This window comes from Notechis scutatus, chromosome 1, assembly GCF_049901735.1.
Source record: "Notechis scutatus isolate UNSWTSFEM ecotype Mainland chromosome 1, rNotScu1.2, whole genome shotgun sequence".
In the NCBI taxonomy this organism is placed as follows: Eukaryota; Metazoa; Chordata; class Lepidosauria; order Squamata; family Elapidae; genus Notechis; species Notechis scutatus.
In genome coordinates this window covers 210,291,293-210,310,006 of record NC_142009.1, presented here as the reverse complement: position 1 = coordinate 210,310,006, position 18,714 = coordinate 210,291,293, and the positions used below count along the sequence as shown (strand labels likewise).

Below are 18,714 nucleotides of genomic sequence, written 5' to 3'. Positions count from 1 at the left end.
GGTTTGTTAGACATGAACAGTATTTAATAATTGATCTTATTTTCTCACAGATATAATTTTGTCTTGGTGTTAAAATTTTATATTCAGTATGATTACCATTCAAACTCAGCGTGGGAGATGAGCTGTATGTGCAGTAACTGTATTACAATGCTTTCTCCTTTAAACAACAATTTTAAAGGAAAGGGGAGGGGAAAGCAATAGCTATAGTACTCAGACTTCTATACCGCTTGTGCTTTAGAGCCCTCTCTAAGTGGTTTACCTAGTCAGCCTATTGCCTCCAACAACCAGGGTCCTTGTTTTATTCACCTCGGAAGGATGGAAGACTGAGTCAATTTTGAGCCGGTGGGAATCAACCTGCAGGCAGCCAGCAGTCAGTACTGAAGTAGCCTACAGTACTGCACCTTAGGCATGAACTGCATTCTAACCACTGTGCCGCCACAATGTCTACGGCAAAGTTATATACCTGGGCTTACAACCTCAATTGAGCCCAAAATTTCTGTTGCTAAGCAAGACAGTTACGTGAGTTTTGCCTCATTTTATGATCTTTCTTGCCACAGTAGTTAAGTGAATCACTAATTAGGTCATTAAGCAAATCTGGCTTCCCTCATTGACTTGTCTGAAGCCAGCTGGGAAGGTTACGAATGGTGATCACATGACTCTGGGACTGTGCAGCTGTCATAATCTCATGCCAGTTGACAAGCACCCAAATTTTGATCACGTGACCAGGGGATGCTATCCATGGTCATGTTTGAAAACTGGTAAGTCCCTTTTTTTCAGCACCATTGTAACTTTGGTTGAAACTCATCTCTATAAAGTTTTACATATCTCTTTCAGTAAAGCATTCCTGTATATCATTTTAATTGTCTGCTACCTTTATATGAAACATTCATAAATTGTGAATATTATCAGGCCCTCAGTCCACTGAGCAATTGGAGCCATAAGTATCTTTGCAATGTTGTAAAACTAGTCTCTTAAGGATAGGTAGAAATGGCAGAGAATCAATTTCCATGTCCAGATGATAAATTTCAGTAACAAGCATGGTTTGGAATGGTTAGAATAGAATTTGTTGTAGCTAAGGGGCCATTTTTTTTCTTTCTAGCATTTTTCCAGAAATGCAAGGTCCTCTATTTTCAGATCAATCGAGTGTTGATCTTTGGTTGCAACAGGAATTAGCCACCTGACATTGGGGGCTGAGAGAGAGTGACTGCCCAGAGTTTTTCATGCCTAAAGCAGAACTAGAACTCAATTTCTAGCCACAGGATAACCTGTTAATACTTTTCCCCCTCTTGGTCTACCGCTAGATGCCATTCTTGGCTTTTGTGCAGTCAGGAAGCTGTCTTAATCCAAGCTGATCCGTTACTTTCCTTTGTCTTCTCCTGTTTCCTATTATGCAAAAACTTCAGTTTGTTAAATGACTGAATTGTATTTGTATTCAGAAAGTATTAGGTTTTGGACTGATATATCTGGCTTCGGCATACAGAGGTTGAATAACAGGTTCTAAGCACGTGGAAACCACATTCAGTTCCTTTGTTCATTGTTTTTGTTCCCTGATGGGAGATAAAAAGTCTTAACAAGAATTCCTCCCTCTCTCCTTGTTCAGGAACCAGCTCCTATGACAGAAGATCTGTTAGAAGAACAATCCGAAGTATTGGCCAAGCTGGGAACCTCAGCAGAAGGAGCTCACCTTCGAGCTCGCATGCAAAGTGCTTGCTTGCTCTCAGATATGGAATCTTTCAAAGTAGGCACAGATTGCCAGGGTCATCAGGAAATGAGTACAGATAGTCCTCAACTTAGGACTACGATTGAGCCCCAAATTTCTGCTGCTAAGCGAGATTATTGTTAAGTGAGTTTTGCCTCATTTTACCACCGTCGCCACAGATAAGTGAGTCACTACAGTTGTTAAGTTAATAGCAGAGTTAAGTGAATCTGGCTTCCCCATTGACTTTGCTTGTCAGAAGGTTGCGAAAGGTGATCATATGACCCTGGGGCATTGCAACCATCATAAATATAAAGCTTTGCCAAATATCCAAATTTTGATCATATGATCATGGGATGCTGCAGCGGTCATAAGTGTGAAAAATGGTCATTACTCCCTTTTTTAGTGCCATTGTAACTTTTAACATTAACTTCAATTAAACAAATGGTTATAAGTTGAGGACTACCTGTACAATAGCATAAACATGTCATACAACATATTTAGCAGGATATTTCCTCTTTTCTATCATATTTCCCCCATTTTAGTCATTAGTCTTTGTTCCACTGCCATCTGCACTAAACATGCTGCAAATGAGAAATCTGGTAGATTCTCTAGCATGTTTGTTACTTGTTTGTTCAGGAAAATATTCATTACCAGTCTGTGTTAATATTAATTAACATTCTCTTTTTTTGATAAGCTTGCTTGTCCAAATTATACTTATTTGAATCAAAAATATGTTTATGGATTGGTTGACTGTCTTTTCTGTGAATAGTTTAATTGGAACTTGAAGGAAGCAGAAGTTAAATGCCCAGTGTTAATGTTAAATCTTACAGCAGCTGTTTATTATATTTTAACACTTATTTGTACTTTATATTTTTTGGCACAATATACAAAATTGAACAGAAGAGAAACTAGGTCATAAAATACGTTGCAGTCAACAATCCCTCCTTTTCTTTCAAAACTACAGAAGTAGAAGCTGGATCCTATCCTAGACCTGCATTTTACAACCATGTAGACACTATTTAAGGCAACTGGACCATCTTTATTTATTTTAAAGAATAAAACTGTGATAAACACATTTGTATTTATATCCGTGACATCCATTGTGTCCTTCCCTTTTGGAATGTTCCCTCAGTCCCAGCCTTCCCAATCAATGGTGAAGGAATTGTAGGTCATCAACATCTAAAAGGCTACCTCTCTGTCATGGTACAGAAGAAAGTTGAGCTTTTAAAGAACTCCAATTTCTGAAATAACCTTAATCTCTCTATATAAAAGCGAAAAAGCACTCATGCATCATCACAAAATCTCCAGAAGAGTAAAGCCTACAAACTTGAAATTTGGCACGTATGTTCCTCTTGGCTTCTAGGTGCTCGCTAACAAAGGATTTTTCAAAATGACCATCGGAGCATTAGTATTTCCTATATTATTATTAACACGCTCTGATGCTAAGGAGTTCTCCCCATCCCACCTGAAAAGAAATCTGTTCCAAATGCAAAACACAAGCAGAGGAGAGGAGTTTCAGTTTCAGTTTTACTTTCACAGCAGCAACCAGCTTTAGTACAGAACAGTTTAGCTAAGCCGCACCCAGGCTCCTTGCTGTCTCCTTGCTCACACAGCAAATACTGTTTCAGTTTCCAAACAGCCCTCAATTCTCTCACACACTGACAGGATGCTAGCCAGATGAATACCAATGGATGTTGGTAGGCAGAGGCACAATTTCTCTCCCCCCCTTTATTTTCCTCGCTCCAAAACTTAAGTCCTAAAATTACATAGTTTCGTAGCAAAGACATGGGCATAGAGCTACTTTTAAATACATTACAAACTTGCCAGTGGTCAGAATAATCTTTGCATTGAAAAGTTGGACTCACTGTAAAAAAAACCCTGATCTGATTCATATGTGTTATACAGCCATTTTCAGATTGATAAGCAATAGTCACGTCTAGGGTCATCTTGGAAAACAAGTTGAAAATTACAATGTTAGGAAGGTAAGCTATCATTTTGAATGTTTCACGTTCAGGTTTTAAAAGATGAAAGTTCCACTATATGATGCCTTTGATCATCCTTTATGCTCTCTTATTTTTTTAAAAAAGAATTGTCTGGAAAATCCACATCACGTGTGGCTCTGGACAACTACTAATACGGCCCCACAAGATGATAAAACAATAAAGGAACTTTGTCTTTTATGTACATTAACTGTGTTATACATTTTATATGCGGCTCAGGACAATTCCTCTTCATTCAAGTTTGGACAACCATGCCCTATATATAAATAAGCATGTTTCTCCCACCCCTCCCCGTTCCCTCCCTCCCTGTTCCTCTTAGGCTGCCAACCCTGGTTGTTGTCTGGAAGATTTTGTGAGATGGTATTCGCCCCGGGATTACATTGAAGAGGAAACCGTGGATGAAAAGGGGGGTGTAGTCATCAAGGGTGAGCTGAGCGCCCGAATGAAGATTCCAAGTAACATGTGGGTTGAAGCCTGGGAAACAGCGAAGGCCATTCCAGCAAGGAGGCAGAGGCGCCTTTTTGATGACACCCGTGAGGCAGAAAAGGTAAAAAAGTTGCTTCATCCTAGGATAGACTGTGGAAAGTCTATTAGAGGCATTTCCATTTATTAGCTTAGTTTATTTTATAATATATTTGTATGGAATTTCTGTTACTCATAATGGTAACTAGCTATGCACGTCACTTATAAAGTAAGACCGGATAATGCATGTTAGATTTGGAAATATAATTGTCTAAATTGGCAACCATTTTGAATGTGGAAGCATGTAAATAAATTATTCACAAGAACATGAAGTAAGAGAGTAACTTTCAGTTATTTTTGATCTTGAGCCTGTTTTCCTTTTAAACGATAAGTACGGTGAATTTTTCTTCTTGGCTTGTGTCCCAGTCTTTCATCACCTTTTCATCTACCTAGCCTGCTATGCTATCTTTCAGCTTTAAAAAAGTTCCTTTCAATAAAAAAAAGATAAATTTCAAAGCATCTTCACATGGTGGGCCCCTCCCCTTTAGAGACTTGAGAAAGAGGCTTTTTGATTGAGTGCTTAAGAAAGGACATGAGGCAACCTTCAGTTTTGAAGCACTGAGAAGAGATGGCTGTCAATTTTGCAGCAAGATTATGGCAATCTACTTGACTTACTGTATCTTCAGGTCCTACACTATTTAGCCCTTCAGAAACCAGCTGATCTTGCAAGGCATCTTCTTTCTTGTGTCATCCACGCAGCCGTACTCAAGGTAAAAGAAGAAGGTAAATAACTTTTAACAAGCAGGGCTGTATGTTTCCGGTAAAAATAGGGTGCCTTTTCTACAATGTGCTTTTTCCCTCAAAACAGAATCTCTGGAAGATATTGGGTCAGTAAAGAAGATCATTAAGCAGATAATCAGCCATTCCAGTAAAATTCTCCGGTTCCCAAATCCAGAAGACAAGAAATTAGAAGTAAGGAATTTCATTTTCCTAATAATATTCAAGAAAGAAAAATTTTAAAATGTTAGCTTTTAAATAAATATTTTATGATAATCACAAGAAAAAAAGAGGTTACATATGACTGTATTAACTATGTGACAGGAGAGAGTGAGCAATCCTGGGAAATTCTATTGAACCCAGCTCTGATAAATGGTTGAGCAAAGCTTTGAAATATGTGACAAGTAGGGAAAATTGTTTGTTTGTTTTTTAAATCTTTTCCCAGGAAATCATTGGTCAAATTATGAATGTGGAAGCCACTATTGCTCGGGCAAGGTCTCTAAAAGCAAAATTTGGAATAGAAAAATGTACTAAAGAAGAAGAACGCAAAGATCTAGAAAAGTAAGTGACTTGTTTAACTTGCATGGATAAAATTCCCTTAAAGGGAATTAAATTAATTACAAGAAAGATTTTCAATCATAGATAAAACAACCTGAATCATTTCTTCAGAATGTCAATTGAAAATTTTCTGTTAAATGTGAATGTTGGTTGAGAACTTTCACTGTTCAGTATTCCAGTGTTATTGTTTTTAAAACTGTGTCTGTGTAAAAAGATTTTTCTTTTGCTGATATATTTCCTCCCACTTTTTCTGTGCTGTCAGATTTGTAAATTCCTTTCTGGAACAACCAGAAGTATCAGTCCTTGGTGCCGGAAGAGGGCCTGCTGGTATTATAATTCACAAACTTTTTGTGAACGCACAAAGGGTAAGGTGGATTGCTTAGTTTAATATTTTTATAAAACAATTGCTTTTTTGGTTATAATATTCTAATGCCAGATTTTGAAAATTCACTTTTGCATACTACTTATGGGTGTATTTTCCAGAGAAATAGCTGTGATAGTCTGTTCTAACTAAAATAACCAAACTGCATAGCTATTTAAAAATTAAGCAAAGTTAGATCAACTAGACCAGGGTTGAAATATAATTATGTGTTAAATCTCCAATTAAATAAGCAAATGGTAGCATCTGTCCAGGGGTAGGATTCAACCGGTGTTACTACCAGTTCGGTGACTACGTTGTTTGCCTGACACGCGTGTAAAAAAAACCAGCTGTGCCGCCTGGACAGCTGAAAAGTGCGCGCGGGGTGCAGTGTTTGAAAAGCCTCTTTTTTCCTGCTTTTCCAACCTCAGCTGTGCCGCGCAAAGCAGCTGCGGTTGAAAATGCAGGAAATAAAGGACAGGTAAGTGCCCAGGTGGGTGGGTGGGCCAAACAGCAGCAAACACAGAACCGGTTTGGTATTTGCTGCTCTTCAGAGCTGCCGGTTCTTTAGAACCGGGCAGAACCGGTAGCATCCCACCCCTGCATCTGTCCTTTTCAGGAAGTAGTTTGTATGAAATGTTTACAAAACTTCCTATAAAAATAGCCTATAAAATGTACCTGTATTCATCTCACTGTGTGGTATTGATTTAGGATGACTGGAACAACTTGATAGATTAGGTAATGGCACCAGGAATAAGGAGACAGAATTAAAGAGCTGCCAAGTTCCTGAAAAATGGAAAAAGAAGTAAATATTTAAGAAAGCGTGAGTGGTTAGCCAGGGATCACCAAGGTGGCTGGCTGCCTCTGTGAATTTTTTTGGACGGTGTTAACTTTACCAGTGGGACACTTGAATGCCAGTAGACATTCTGCGGAGGGTCCTTTCTTGTCCCTGCGTGGTTTATTCGCTCATGGGAATCGAGCTGCCGACCTCTGCACAGGCCCAGCGTCTTACCAGCCCCCGAAAGAGGGAAGAAATGAGCCTTAACAGAATGATTTAAAATAGTCAAGCTGAGGCTTGGATGCAAAGACCATATAAGTAGACTATAACTGGCGAAGGATCAGAAATTTAGAGCAAAAATACTGCTATTTGGTGCAGGAAGAAAGTCACCTTACGATGTATTTCTCATTCCCACCCCTAATCAGTACTGGCTTCAATTCTCCTATGATGGCAATATACAGTATATTCTCTGACTTGGAATTCAAGGCAACATGTAAAATTCTTCCCAGCTGTTTCTTGTTTTCTCTATTACTTAATTCAGAAGGTTGTTTTCCTTCTCTCCAACCTTTTGAACTGGGTGGATCTGAGTATGTGACTAGCCCAGCCATAAGATTCATGAATAAGCAGGGATATCAACTTCGGTCTCCTCATTCCTAGCTTAATTGCTGCATGTAAGTGTTTATTTTGGTTTAGATATTACAGATAAATATAGCATCTTTCAGGATTCTTTGCTTCTCTGTGTCAGGGTCTTTTGGATCCTTCCCAATGTCTTTTTATGATGTTATCCAGATACTGCATCCAATGCTATAATAGTTCCTTCTATAATTATCTGAAATGGATTTTAATCATTTCTCAGGACTTAACGGCATAGGTTGTTATGCTGGGTTTACTTGCTGGAACAAAAATCAATGTATCACAGAGAACTGCTGTTACTCATTTTACCATGACATCTTGTTTCAGTATTAATATGTTGCTAATATTAAAAACAATCCCAAACACAGGTAGCTTCTCATCATTTACCCAGGCATTTCTGCAATAGGGTTATTGGGGTTAATCAATACAGTGGGAGTCAGGATGCAGTATGAGTCAAATGTGTGTGGGTGCAGATCATGGACTGTGCACATGGGGCTGCTGGAACTTCAAAGACCAATTCATAATCCCCATAATTCATTCAGCACCATCATAATTAAGAGTTAACTGACTGAATAGTCATCGGTTGAGAACTATGAAACTTGTGACTCTTCAGTCAGTAACTCTTTGAAACGTCTGCCCTGAACCTCTTCCTCACTCACCTGCCTGGCATACATCCTTCCCATCCCTCACCCCCATTCACCTGCTCTGTGCTGCACCTTCCCCATATCTTCTGCACCTCTTGAACAACCTCCTCAAACACTTGCCATGCCTGTTGCATACCCTCCCAACCTGTGTCACTCTTGCAGACTCTTCCTAACGCATGCTGTGTTTTGTACATCCCCATGCATCCTCCTCATGCTTTTTGCACATTCTCTATCCTTACCTTGCACCCTCCCCCAAGCACTCCTTTGCTTCTTCCCTCAACTAGCAGCAACCACTTACCTGACTGCCAGTCTGGGACCTGCAACTTCCAGCTGGTTTCCCCACTTAACTTTAGTTGTGGGAAGCCTGGAGGAAATTGCCTCTGCCTAGTAATAGTGACCGGAACTGGAAAAATGGCCATTTGCAGTTTCACTTTTATGGTTGCATTACATAGAGATGGCAATTGCCATTGTAAATGGAAGGCCACCTGTAATGTTCTTTGATAAAACTTAGTATTATGGACGCTGGATTAATACAAAAACATTGATACAATCTCCTGCATGTATTTTAATGCAGAAAAGATACATTGGCATAGGCTGCCTACTTGTCATGTGATTTGATTCATAGAAGTAGAATGAAGTAAAGGAATTAATTCCCTTGAGAACTCCTAGAAGTAAATGTGTAGCTACAGAAATCAGGTCCTGCCTCCATCAATTACTGAACTGGGATAGACATAGGTTATATGACTGCTTCATGGCAAAATCGGATAGACTTGACTATATGGATGCAATTGATTATTTACATTGAACTAGTCCTGTTATCAGTTTGTTTTAGATCTGTTTTGTGTTCCAAGTATTTATCGGTTTCTGTGCCTAGCAACAAATCCAATTGTAAGGCTGCTGCCCCTGTACTGAAACCTCTCTTTAATCCTATGTGAGTCATCTCTGACTTGCCTTTCACCATTGATTCTCTTTCTTACCCAGCTGACTGAATCATCTGAGGAGGTAACTAGATTTTTCCCTGTTCAAGTCATCTGCCTAACTTCATGTAGGTGCTGCATGGGTATGAAGGCTGTAGCAGCATAGCATATGGCTCAACTATTGCTTCTTTGCATAATTAAAGCATTGACTTTTTTTTTATTAAGTTACGAGCTTTGACATCACCAGAGTATGAAGGAAATGGTTGAAATGGATGCATCAAATGGGTTTCTAGAATCTTGAAGGATTTTTTGGTGTATAACTTTCAGCTTATTTTCTTGTTTAATATAGCTGTATCTTACATGTCTGCATTTCAAGCACCAAACTGCGATAGCATTAAAATACACTTTGTATAAAATTATAGGTTGTCCACTTGGCTTGAACAAATGTAATTGTAAACTGTTTTCCATTTGCGTTGCAGATATTTTCTCTATGGAACTTTTCTTTTTTCAATTCTCTTTTGAATATTAGAAGAAGAAAAAAACCCTCATTTTCAGAGTAGTACACTACAGTTGTGTGAAGTAGTTGGACAGTTAATTTGAACCAGGCAGGACTCATAGTTTGATAGTTGAGTAGAAACTCTGTTCAAGCACAGTATCTCTAATCAATTTAAAATTTCATTTAGGTGTGATAGGATCAGCATACAATAGATGGATTAAAATGTCTGATTAATGGATGACATCCAGATCTAGTTAGAGTTGGTTTCTCTGGTTACAGATCCCACCATTGAGAAAGTCAGAGCAAAATAATTTCAGCCCAGTTTTATCATTTGATTGAATCAGTGTTCAAATGCCTGTTGTTTCATAATATAAATTGCTTTCTTTGTTGGACAGATCAGTGTGAAGTCATTTATAAGCCTCCTTTTGGCATTTCAGTGAGATGATCTTGTGGGTGCAGAACATATATTTTGTGTGTTTAAGTCAGCATTAGTCAATTTCTTAAGCAGAAACTCAATAGAACAAATGCTTTTTCCTTAAGCTTGTATCCCAGTGAATGTTGTACTTTGTCACACTGAATAGTTATTGACTGTTACCGTTTTTATGCTAGCGTACCTCAAAAACAAATACGAATCCAGTAAAATGGCTCAGTGCTGAAAGGCTTCTCTTTCCTTTAGGTTGCTCCAATGATGCCCTATGAGGAAGAACTAAAAAGATCAGGCTCTATGGATGAAAAACGTTTGAATTCTGGAATGAGTTCGGATTTTCCACCCCCGGCAGGACGTGAGGTTATTTTACGTACAACTGTTCCACGGCCTGCTCCTTACTCTAAACCTTTGCCTCAGCGGATGTACAGTGTTCTTACAAAAGACGATTTCCGACTTGCAGGTGCCTTCTCATCCGACACAACATTCTTCTGACTTTAACATCTACTCTAGCAACATTTTCACCCAAGCAAGTACATCAAAGAGATGTTTATCCAGTCTCCCGGAAATGAAGATGACATTCAAGAGTAATGCCTACGTGAAACCGTCTTCATATGCATAGCATTTGTGGGATTTTTATCTTTTCCATCAAGGCCCCTTGTCTATTGATGTTGGAGGATTACTCATCTTTACTTAGCGATCCATTCCTCTTTAAAAATGCTTTACAGTGATAATGAAAATACCACAGAACTGTGTATTATTAAGTGTAAATTAAATTATGCAATACTGCTCCCCAGCCTCCCCAGTCAAGTTTTATGCTCATGTAAAGTGAGTAGATTAGAAACCTAATAAATCAGTGGATTTAAATTGTTTACAGCTATACAAATATATTGTATGTAATAAAATTCACTTCCTTGTGGCCTGGCTGGCAATGTATTTATTTAAATCATTCTGCTTTATGATACAGCATAGTCAGGAAAATTATTGGTAGTTAATATAGCAATCATACCCCTCTGCTTGCATCAGATGATACCAAATCCTGCTGGACAATGACCAGCTTTGAATGTTAATCTTGATGGATGGACACACGTGCACAGACACACATAAACAAACCATATCTCACCAGTTTTGCTCTTTACGTTAATATGTTGAAAATGGGTTCTGTATTTTTCAATCTATATAAATTAGGAAAAAGTTAATGTAAAAATGCCAGAGTTTATTTTGAAATGAACTAATGTACATGTATAATTTTACAAAAGATACTTCTTTTGTTTAACAGCAAGGATTGTTATGCAAATTATAGTCTATATGATCTATTGTCCAATCAGTTCCACAATTGTGGATCAGATGTTAAGAAAAATGCACTAGTAATGCTGCAGTATCAAGGGTTTAAACAATTGCATGAACCTTGCTAACAATTTGTAAAAAATAATCAGTTTTCTAAATTTGAAATTTAGAAGGAAAAAACATGTATATAGATACAGCTTTTTAACATTTCTCATAGTGTGAAATTTCTTAATGAGCTGTACTAAGAACTATTACAAAATAGATCCGCCTGAAGATTTAATTTGAAACGATTGATAGCAACTCATTCGAGCTGCAACATCCATTTCATCAAACCTTTTCATAATTTTACAAAAAACTTTGTGATATCTGATGAATATTTTGAAGCAACACATTGTTTTTTAACTTGGCTTCTTTCTTTTGCTTGTTTTGCTGTTCTCTGAAAACATATAAAAGAAAAGAAAAAAAAATCATACGAAATCCATTTCTTAATGTTGAAAGTTCATGAAATTTTGCTGCTGCATCCTGTACTTACCTCCTTGTGACAAACTGTACATAGTGTTTGGAAGTTTTCAAGAGTACACTGTCCACCCCCACTGAAAACTGGCTTGATATGATCCACTTGCCAGAAATGGCCCTCAGTTGGGTTCAGGATAATTTCATTTAACTGAAATAAAATAGGATCAGTGACAGTCATAATATATGTCCAAAAAATAAGTCATATGCATATATCTCGTCCTTCCAATATGCTTTTGTTGTTTTTAGTCAAATCAGTTTGCTACCTGCCTCAGAAATAATTGTTCCAGGATAATAGCCGTGCTAATTTGAGGAAAACAAACTATATGTCAATTCAAATATCACTAAGTCACATTTGTGAAGACCAAACACACGGAAATCAGCTTTGTTCTTAGTTTTTAAACTGATATAAAAGAGCAGCAACTATGCATCATAATTATATAATTGTTAGCCTGTCTTCAAAAAGTTAGCCATTCTTCATTCTAAAAACAGGAAATGAAGTACATTGGAGATCCAAATGTCTTCCTAATGAGTTGGAAATGAAATCTAGCACAGTTGATAATACTGTTAAGTGTCAAACACAGATTCATATGAGATAACTGCTAAAACTTTGCCATCAAAAACTTGTGGCTATAATCTCAAAACTGGTAATTAAAAATCTAAAAAATAATAAATTCTGATATTTTCTAGTATTACCTTTGTTTTGAGAGACAAGACAAAAAATTATACATATATTTCCTAGTCTTGTTTTGATCCGCTATATTGTCTCTTGAAAGGCTAAAATAAATTTAATTCATTTTGCAAAGGAATATGATTAAGACTACAGTTACCGTGCTTACATCTGCTGTGTTCAAAGAGCAACCAGTCTTGCTAAGTAACAAGCTGTTTGAATAGTACAATTTTCATTCTTTGAATGCTTAGGCCTGATAATGAATGTTCATAACATTTACGGCATACCAATAACCATGCAGTCTAATTACTTCATTGCATGAATAGCAGTTTTGCATGAAAATAGTTTTAATGTAATTGTTCAGCCTTTGAAAATAATTCAGAAAAAGTACCTTCATGCATGCAAGTCCTTTTTATTCAAAGAAGTAAAGGAGGAAGTTAAGGCTTCCTAGAACAGGGGTCTCCAACCTTGGCAACTTTAAGACTTGTGGACTTCAACCTCCCAGAGTTCCTCAGCCAAAGTTTCTCAGCTTTGCTGCCTGAGGAACTCTGGGAGTTGAAGTCCACAAGTCTTAAAATTGCCAAGGTTGGAGACCCCAGTCCTACAGGAAACACTGGCTATTTTAGGAATTGGCATTAACCTTTGTGTATGGATGTCTGCAAGCAACTGCAACTTCCTTCCGGGGTTTTTGGAAGCCTGAAAAAAGGCTTTTTTTAAAATGAGTATCAGAAAGGAATCAAATGCCTTCTTCCAAAATATTTTTTTTAAAGTTCCCCTATGTTTTAAAACCATCCATCCATCATAGAACAATTTCCTGCATTCCAGCAATATATTTCACCTGTTTTAAAGGAAGTTTGGACATCCAAGACTTCTCCAAAAGATCCTTGCGCTGACTCCTTGGGGCATCTCTGAGACAAAGGTAGAGTTCTTGGGCATTCCACCCACATAACTGGCAAACGCCATGTTCTATTTCAAAAACTTTAGTTCTCAGGTAACTATTATTTGTGTAGAAGAAGAAATCTTCCTGGCATTTAAGAGAACAGAATCGTGTGTCCCAGGCGGTATATGTCGAGTTTGGCTCAACTTGGATTGTTGGCTTTTGGCAGCTTAGGCAAAGTGGGTTCCCTTCATTATCGACCGCCTGTAAATAGCCCTTGCTTGATGAACATTCCTCAACAGCAACAATCTGGTCAGAAATTAAACTGGCATCTGGGCAACTCCCATCTTCTGAAGGCAACCTAAAACAGAAATGATAATACCATAAATAAATGAATAAATGCCTAGATTATGTTTCTACATTTGTATCCCACTGTTTCACTGGGCCAGGAGTAAGCAATCTGCAGACCAATGTGCTCCGTCATCTCATTTGAGCAGCCCCAGATTATGAGTCTGGAATTTAGTAACAAAATGGTTGAACAATAAATGCACAAAGTAGGGCCAATGGATTTAAGTAAGAAAATGGATGCTGTACCTCCTATCTCCCATTATGATCCTATCAATATCTGCCCCCCAAAAAAAAAGACTGAAAACATTAGTTAAATTGCAACCTCCTCGGATTGAAATATTTGTGCCAACCTCTTTCAATGATGTGCCATTCACTGGAGAAAGCAATTATGTTTGGAAGAGTTAGCAGCAAAAGGAAACCAGGCTGCCAAAGAACAGTGACTGGACACCATCAAAGCTGGCGGAGCACAGAACAACTCAAAGAAATAGTGCAAGATCAGAAGATGTGGAGACCTGGCCTACAGAATTGCCAAGAGTCAGATTCGACTGAACGGATAACAACATCACCATTACTGAAGATGGTCCCAAGCAAGTTATAAAATCTAGAAATAGACACTGATTCACATATTACGTTGGCTGCCTTTGGAAAAATCCTCAGGCTTCCTGCCAAAATGTATTTTTTAATTGTGAAATGGGAGAACATAAATTATTAAATACCTGTATACCCCCTATTTAATTAAATCTAAGCATATTTTATTTTGGACTAGAATATATTCATTCTTTGTCTTTGCTTATATTTATGGCGTTCCTAACATGCCCTTTGAAAATCAAGCGTAGCGCTCATCCTTTCAAATGTTGCATATTTATGCTGTACAAAGCTTATCACAGTATAGCAAGGAATGATTCAATCAAATAACTCTTTAACTAAAGCCTTATTTTACACATGTTTTCTAACACAATACTGATTTCTAGGCAGATTCTTTTGAATCCAAGTTAAATTTGATCTACAAAAAGACGTTACAATTTTGATCTGGGTCAAATTAAGAAATGATTTTAAGGCTCCTGCAGAAAATCAACAAAGGATCAACTGAATAGAAAAGACAAGAGGCCAAAAATGTTTTCCTGTACAAAGAAGTCAGAAAGAGAAAGGTTATGATAGGTGATGATCCTGTTACCAAAGAACACAACAACTGTTATTCTAGTTTTTTAAAGACAAATTGCCCAAGTCAGTTGGCTAGTTTTTGTTGTTGTTGTTTTTACCAAAAGAGGTAACATATCCAATGTTGTTGTCATCTGCAGGCTGAATACCAGAATCAAAAATGTCTACTGAAGTTTAAATACCAGAGGTATCAGAAACATGTTCATCACGTGTTGAAACTATAACAGACATCAGGGAAGTTTCTCATAGGAAGGTATTTTCTAACTGATAGCATTGCCGATAAAAAATGCTGTGTGCTAGTACTTCATTTTATCAGATGAGGGCTCCAAGAGACACCACAAATTGTTGGGCCTGAATTCTCTGAAAATACTTTCAATGTATAACTTTCAGCTTATTTTCCTTAAGGTAGCTGTATCTCACTCACAGATCTAAGTGCTTTATTAGAGAGCCAATCTGGTGTGTGGATTAAGGCATCAGGCTAAAAACTGGGAGACTGTGAATTCTAGTTCTGCTTTCGGCACAAAGCCAGATGGATGATATTGGCCAGTCGCTTTCTGTCGGCTTTTGGAAGGAGGCAATGGCAAACCACTTCTGAAAAGTCTAGCCAAGAAAACTGCAGGGACCTGTCCAGGCATTCTCTGAGAACTGGACACAATTGAACAGAAAAGAAAAAGCCCTTTATTAGAATGTCGTACAATGTGTCTATTTTCTTCTCTCAAGCACAACTAAACTTACTTTATAAAATGGTCGTCTTTTCCAACAGAAGATCCATGAGCTGTTATAACTTCTCTGGATGTTTTGGTGATTATACGAACGCTACCGCCACTGCTGTCAGCTTTTGTTAGCGAAGCTCTGGCAATGTCTTCTTTTGTCACGTACCTAAAATATTAAACACTGTTCTTAGCTTTGAGCAAAGGCTAAAAACCGAGATGCAGAATTTGCAAACAGATGGCCCCCACAAGGTGATCCCTTTCTGCCACGGGCAAACTACAGCATTGATTACCAATCATTATTTCTAAAATGTTAGATAAGGATGGCTTACAAGGAAACAAATTTTAGTTTCTGGATGCATCTTTTCCTCACAAGATTTGCAACATAGTCTATTGGGAAGGAGCTATGTATAAAACAGTAGTTTCAGATACTGTATTTCAGAACAAGGTTTTTCTCTGGATGAATGGAAGCCAGAAATTTGTTTTCAGTATATCAACTATGAACTGAATGAAAAACCCGCTGGTGACCTTCTACCGCTGCACCATAAAAAGTATTTTAACTTAGCTGCATCTGTGTATGGTTTGCCAATTGCACAGTGGTAGACAGGATTCTCCAGAGAATTAACATCATTGCCCAGAGGATCTTTGGTTGCCCTCTTCCCTCTTTGGAAGAGCTTTATAGCTCCCGCTGCCTTAAGAAAGTTCAAAATATTCTCAAAGATCCATCTTATCCTGGCAACCCTTTTTTTTTTTAACTATTATCATCTGGCAGACAGTACAGGATAATAAAAACAAGGAGAAATAGGCTGAAAAACAGCTTATATCCCACAGCATATTGAATATATATATATATTGAATTCTACTGTATAGTGCAATATTAATGCAATATCAGGGGTTTTCAATTCAATTGTATAGAATGTGAAGGATGTGTGTTTTATTTTTATAGTTATAATGTACACTGAAGAGGGCGAGTTTGTTGTACGAGGTGCAATGACAATAAACTAAACTAAATTATGGATTCCACAAATTCTCAACATTCAGAAATATTCTATTTTCCTAAAAGCTTTGTTTCAGCAACCTAGTTGGGTGGTAAAACTTATTTTTTTAAATTTTATTCTTGTTAAAGAACGACAGTGGTGGGCTTCTACTGGTTTCACAATGGGCGCGTGCAGCACATTACAAAACCATCATTTTACAGCATTACATCTTACTTTCCACTGCAACGCCGGTGAGTAAAACAGCTGAGGTGTGGTGCCACACCTCAGCTGAGCTTCAAAACTGCAGAAATAAAGGACAGACAGGGGTGTGTGGGCAGGGTGAAACAATCGGCAGAGCAGCCTGGTGAGTGAAAATTAGAAAGCTTTGCTAATATTTTGAAGGTTTATAACTATATCCCCATACTTTCTGCTCAATTCTGAATTATAAACAAGGTTTTTTAAAAACCCAAAACTGAAAAATACAATATGAGGAATTTCTAATTTTTATATCTTAAGTGATTGTGGATTCAAGATTTTTAATTTCTCTAAACATTATTTTAGCTTGTTCTATTTATGTTCTATTCGCAATTATGTTTTAGCACTCAAATCTGGAAAAAGAAATGATATATTTGTAGAACATTTGCTTCACACAAGCTCTTCATCATAATATGTGGTGAAAAAGTTACATCTGCACTGTGCAAATATATTGAGCGATGATCTGTTACTTTATTATTAACAGCAGCCCATGTAGAATCTGTGGGGTCTATACATACAACAGCAAGAATGAGATTTCAAAGTCCTATTTTAGGGCCAGGACCAGATTTTTAAAAAAGTTTTTTTTCTATTTAGTTAAGATTTTTTTTTATTTGTTCAATTTCTATAGCAGCCCATTTCAAGTCAATGAATCATCGGCTTACAGTTCAAAAAATGCATTACAATCAGGACACTAAAAACATTTTAAAACTATAAAAAATATAAAAACATGCAAAATAAAGATGCATACCAGGCAAGATACTTGGCAAGTTAACAACACAGCCAGGAAACGGGATTCTTAACGCTATCAATATCCAGGCTTGGGAACATAGCCAGGATTTTAAGGACTTACGAAAGGCTAACCAGGTTGGAACGATTCTAATCTCCATAAAGCTGGAGCCACTGCAGTAAAAGCTCATTGTCTTGTCCCTGCCAGCCAACACTCTTTTGCTGATGAGATCTGCAGCATGCCCCTTCTGCTAGATTGGGTTGGATGAGTAGAGACTCTTGGAAAAAAAGGAAATCCCTCAGGTAACCTGTTGCAAGTCATGCAGGGCTTTAAAGCGGACAACTAGCACCATGAATTGCACCTGGAAACACATCAGCAATCAATGCATCTCATGCAAAAGTGATGCTATGTGTGCTGCCTATCTGGCACCATTTACTACCTGCATTGCCACATTGGGCATCAGTGGAAATTTCCAATTGCTCTTCAGAGGCAGCTCCACATAAAGCGTGTTACAATAGTCTAAACGAGAGGTCACAAGGGCATGAGTTACTCTGAGCAGAGTCTCTCCCACTTCAGTACAGGTGCAACTGGTGCACCATCTGAAGGTGTGTGCAAAGGCCCTTCTAGCTACGGGTGCAACCTGCTATTTGAGCAGAAGCTGTGAGTTTAAGAGGACCCCAGATTGCGTACCTGGTGTTTTGGGGTAGGAGGACCCCCAGAACTAGAGATGGAAGAACCTTTTCTTCAGAGGTTCAAATATCCATAGCCATTCTGTCTTGGTAGGATGGAGTCAGAGCCCATTCTGCCCCATCCAGTCCTCCAGACATTAGGATAGGATGTCTGTAGCATCACTCAAAGGCCTGGGGTAAAGATCTAAAGCTGGGTATCATCTGCATATTGATGGTATCTCACCCCAAAATGGTGAACATAATCCATCCACCCCTTCTCCTAATAGCATTTCATTGTCCAATTTGGCTTTTCACAGCAAGACCAGAACTGGTGATAAGACTGTGAAAAATGTCATGAGGGTTAAGCCAACAACAAGAATAACAAATGGCCTTGAATATGGTTTAAAATGAGGTTGCAATAATTCCTTGGGGTTTTTGGATAAAACCCTCTGATCGGGAATAAGAACTACCTCACACAGTCTACAGAAGATTTGCACTCAGCAATCTACTTACAACAAAATGGCAACCGGCAGTTATTTTTGGTGCATGCTGCCAGCAGCAATCTCCCACCGTGAGAAGGGATTAGCTCCAGACAGCTTTCCCTTAGGACTAAACGGCTGGGAGGGGTGAAAATAACCAGGTGTTTGAGCCCTTCACCCCAAAGCAGCGTTCTGGGGGGAAAAACAGCAATACGACTCAGTTGCGAGCGAGAGAAACAAAACCATGCCGTTTGTTTGTTAAAACGACGCAGCTATCACTATGGCAAGGGTAGGGCTAG

General features: G+C 38.1%; 2 protein-coding genes across 7 annotated transcripts in view; one reads left to right on the top strand and one right to left on the bottom strand.

Annotated features, from left to right (window-relative positions):
• Positions 1-10,665, top strand: part of RAB3GAP1 (RAB3 GTPase activating protein catalytic subunit 1) — a 30,148-nt gene extending 19,483 nt beyond the window's left edge. The window contains exons 18-25 of one of the 2 annotated variants that reach the window (XM_087950116.1): positions 1,601-1,738; positions 4,019-4,246; positions 4,848-4,944; positions 5,030-5,133; positions 5,384-5,499; positions 5,759-5,861; positions 8,891-8,911; positions 9,999-10,665. In XM_087950116.1, the coding sequence (XP_087806242.1) occupies positions 1,601-1,738; positions 4,019-4,246; positions 4,848-4,944; positions 5,030-5,133; positions 5,384-5,499; positions 5,759-5,861; positions 8,891-8,911; positions 9,999-10,241 (1,050 nt within the window). In that variant the 3' untranslated portion in view covers positions 10,242-10,665. The remainder of the gene's footprint in view (positions 1-1,600; positions 1,739-4,018; positions 4,247-4,847; positions 4,945-5,029; positions 5,134-5,383; positions 5,500-5,758; positions 5,862-8,890; positions 8,912-9,998) is intronic. The other variant, XM_026665377.2, reaches the window with a different exon arrangement.
• Positions 10,403-18,714, bottom strand: part of ZRANB3 (zinc finger RANBP2-type containing 3) — a 74,214-nt gene continuing 65,902 nt past the window's right edge. For all 5 annotated transcript variants that reach the window (XM_087950111.1, XM_087950114.1, XM_026665391.2 and 2 more), the window contains 4 exons: positions 15,335-15,478; positions 13,055-13,454; positions 11,566-11,697; positions 10,403-11,469 (listed from right to left, as the gene is read on the bottom strand). In XM_087950111.1, coding sequence (XP_087806237.1) covers positions 11,371-11,469; positions 11,566-11,697; positions 13,055-13,454; positions 15,335-15,478 — 775 coding nt within the window. In that variant the 3' untranslated portion in view covers positions 10,403-11,370. The remainder of the gene's footprint in view (positions 11,470-11,565; positions 11,698-13,054; positions 13,455-15,334; positions 15,479-18,714) is intronic.